At 44.6% G+C, this 1,633-nt stretch overlaps 1 protein-coding gene across 1 annotated transcript; it reads right to left on the bottom strand.

Moving 5' to 3' along the window:
• Positions 1–1,053: 1,053 nt before the first annotated feature.
• LOC118827997 (40S ribosomal protein S26-like) lies at positions 1,054–1,428 on the bottom strand. The gene has a single exon (XM_036734358.1). It carries the CDS (start codon positions 1,426–1,428, stop codon positions 1,054–1,056), a length of 375 nt encoding a protein of 124 aa, XP_036590253.1.
• Positions 1,429–1,633: the final 205 nt, after the last annotated feature.

Below are 1,633 nucleotides of genomic sequence, written 5' to 3'. Positions count from 1 at the left end.
CGATGGTGCAGTACTTCTCTTACAATCAGAAAGACAAAGTTCAAAACCTGCCTTAGACATTTCCTAACCAGGTGACCCTAAGCAAGGGGCCACTTAATCTCTGTCTGCCTTAGTTCCCTAACCTGTAGAATAGGGATCATAACAGCATCTACCTCTCAGGATTATTGCGATGAATAACTGAGATGGGATATGCAAAGTTCTCAAATCTTAAAACTGTATATAAATGCTTAGTAGTGGTAGTAGTGGTGGTGGTGGTGGTGGTACTAATAGTAGTAGTAGCAATAAGTTGTAATAAGAAGCAACAGCTCTGGAGGACGTTTTACCAACTGTCACAAGCACTGGCGCAGTCGACAAGAAACAAAAACTCAAGAGATTTCTGGGAAAGGGATGGGAGAAGAGGTGAACACCAGCAAAAAATCATGATAGGATGTGACTAGAAGAGAAATCAGAGAGGAATGGTTCAGTTTCCTGAATTGGGGTCTTAAGAACCCAACTCATACGTTCTCACATCTAATCTGGCCCCTAATCTGTACTGATCCCCATTCAATCAACCAAGGGGAAGAAGACTGTCTCCAGCGACCTCGTTTGATCTCTCAAAGGCACTTAATCCTTTCCCTGTCCTCAGTAGAATTATCTTTGTGTGTGTCACATCCTCCTATTAGATTCTAATCTTCTCAAAGGCAGAAACTATCTTTTTGGGTTTTTTTGTCCAATTCTATATCCTCAGAGCCCAACAGAGCTGCCTATCCATGATAAATGCTTAATAAACTGTATTAAAATCAATAAAAATTAAGGGGATAGTCACTGAAAAGAGCCCTGAGGGAAAAGAACAAAACAGATAGTTTTGGTGAAACAGAAAAGGTTCCTGGTAGGTCAGGTTTTAAATAGATTTAAACAACAGGGACCATTCAGTGAGGGGGTAACGTGAGGGCACTTGGGAGTGCTAAAATCGAGGGAAGGGGTATGAAAATGGGAGATGGGAAGTCAATAAACATATTTTTGCAGGCTTCACAATTTCTTTTAGACAAACCATTTTATTTTCTTCTGATCGGTTCAGGAATGTTGATGGGTAGATAGTTCTTTACATGAACTTTGGAGGAGGTCTGGGGGCAGCACCTGCAGGTCTGAATGGGGTGGGGGCATGGAATCCCTTCGAGCCTCAAGGGAGCGATTCCTCACTGCCTTGCTGTGGATCACGCAGCTCACACAGTAATGCAGTTTCACATACAGTTTGGGCAGCACATAGGAGTCGAAGACACTGGCCTCGGAGCTGTCCCTGACTGCTGCGGCTTCCACAATGTTGCAGATGACAACCTTCTTGATGGCCTTGTCCTTGGACACGTAGCAGGTGTAGTTGGTGCAGTGGGTGGGCTGCACGTGGCCACGGCCCTTCTTGGTGCACCTGTTGTTCCTCCTTTTCTTGGTCATCTTGGAAGCCAGGAACCGAAAAAGGGAGGGCTTCACAATTTTATTGAAGATCAGATCTTTGAGCTGTGGAAAAGCCCCCATGTTGGGAAGACCCCGGTTATCTTTTCCATTATCTCATCTAGGGCAGGAAGAGTCCAGAGTCCTTGAGAATTGAAATTGTTGCATTCTCTCTCTTTCTGTCCCCTGTGCCTAGCACAGCACCTGG

Source organism: Trichosurus vulpecula, chromosome 8 (genome assembly GCF_011100635.1).
Source record: "Trichosurus vulpecula isolate mTriVul1 chromosome 8, mTriVul1.pri, whole genome shotgun sequence".
NCBI lineage: Eukaryota > Metazoa > Chordata > Mammalia > Diprotodontia > Phalangeridae > Trichosurus > Trichosurus vulpecula.
This window is presented reverse-complemented; position numbering and strand designations above follow the sequence as displayed.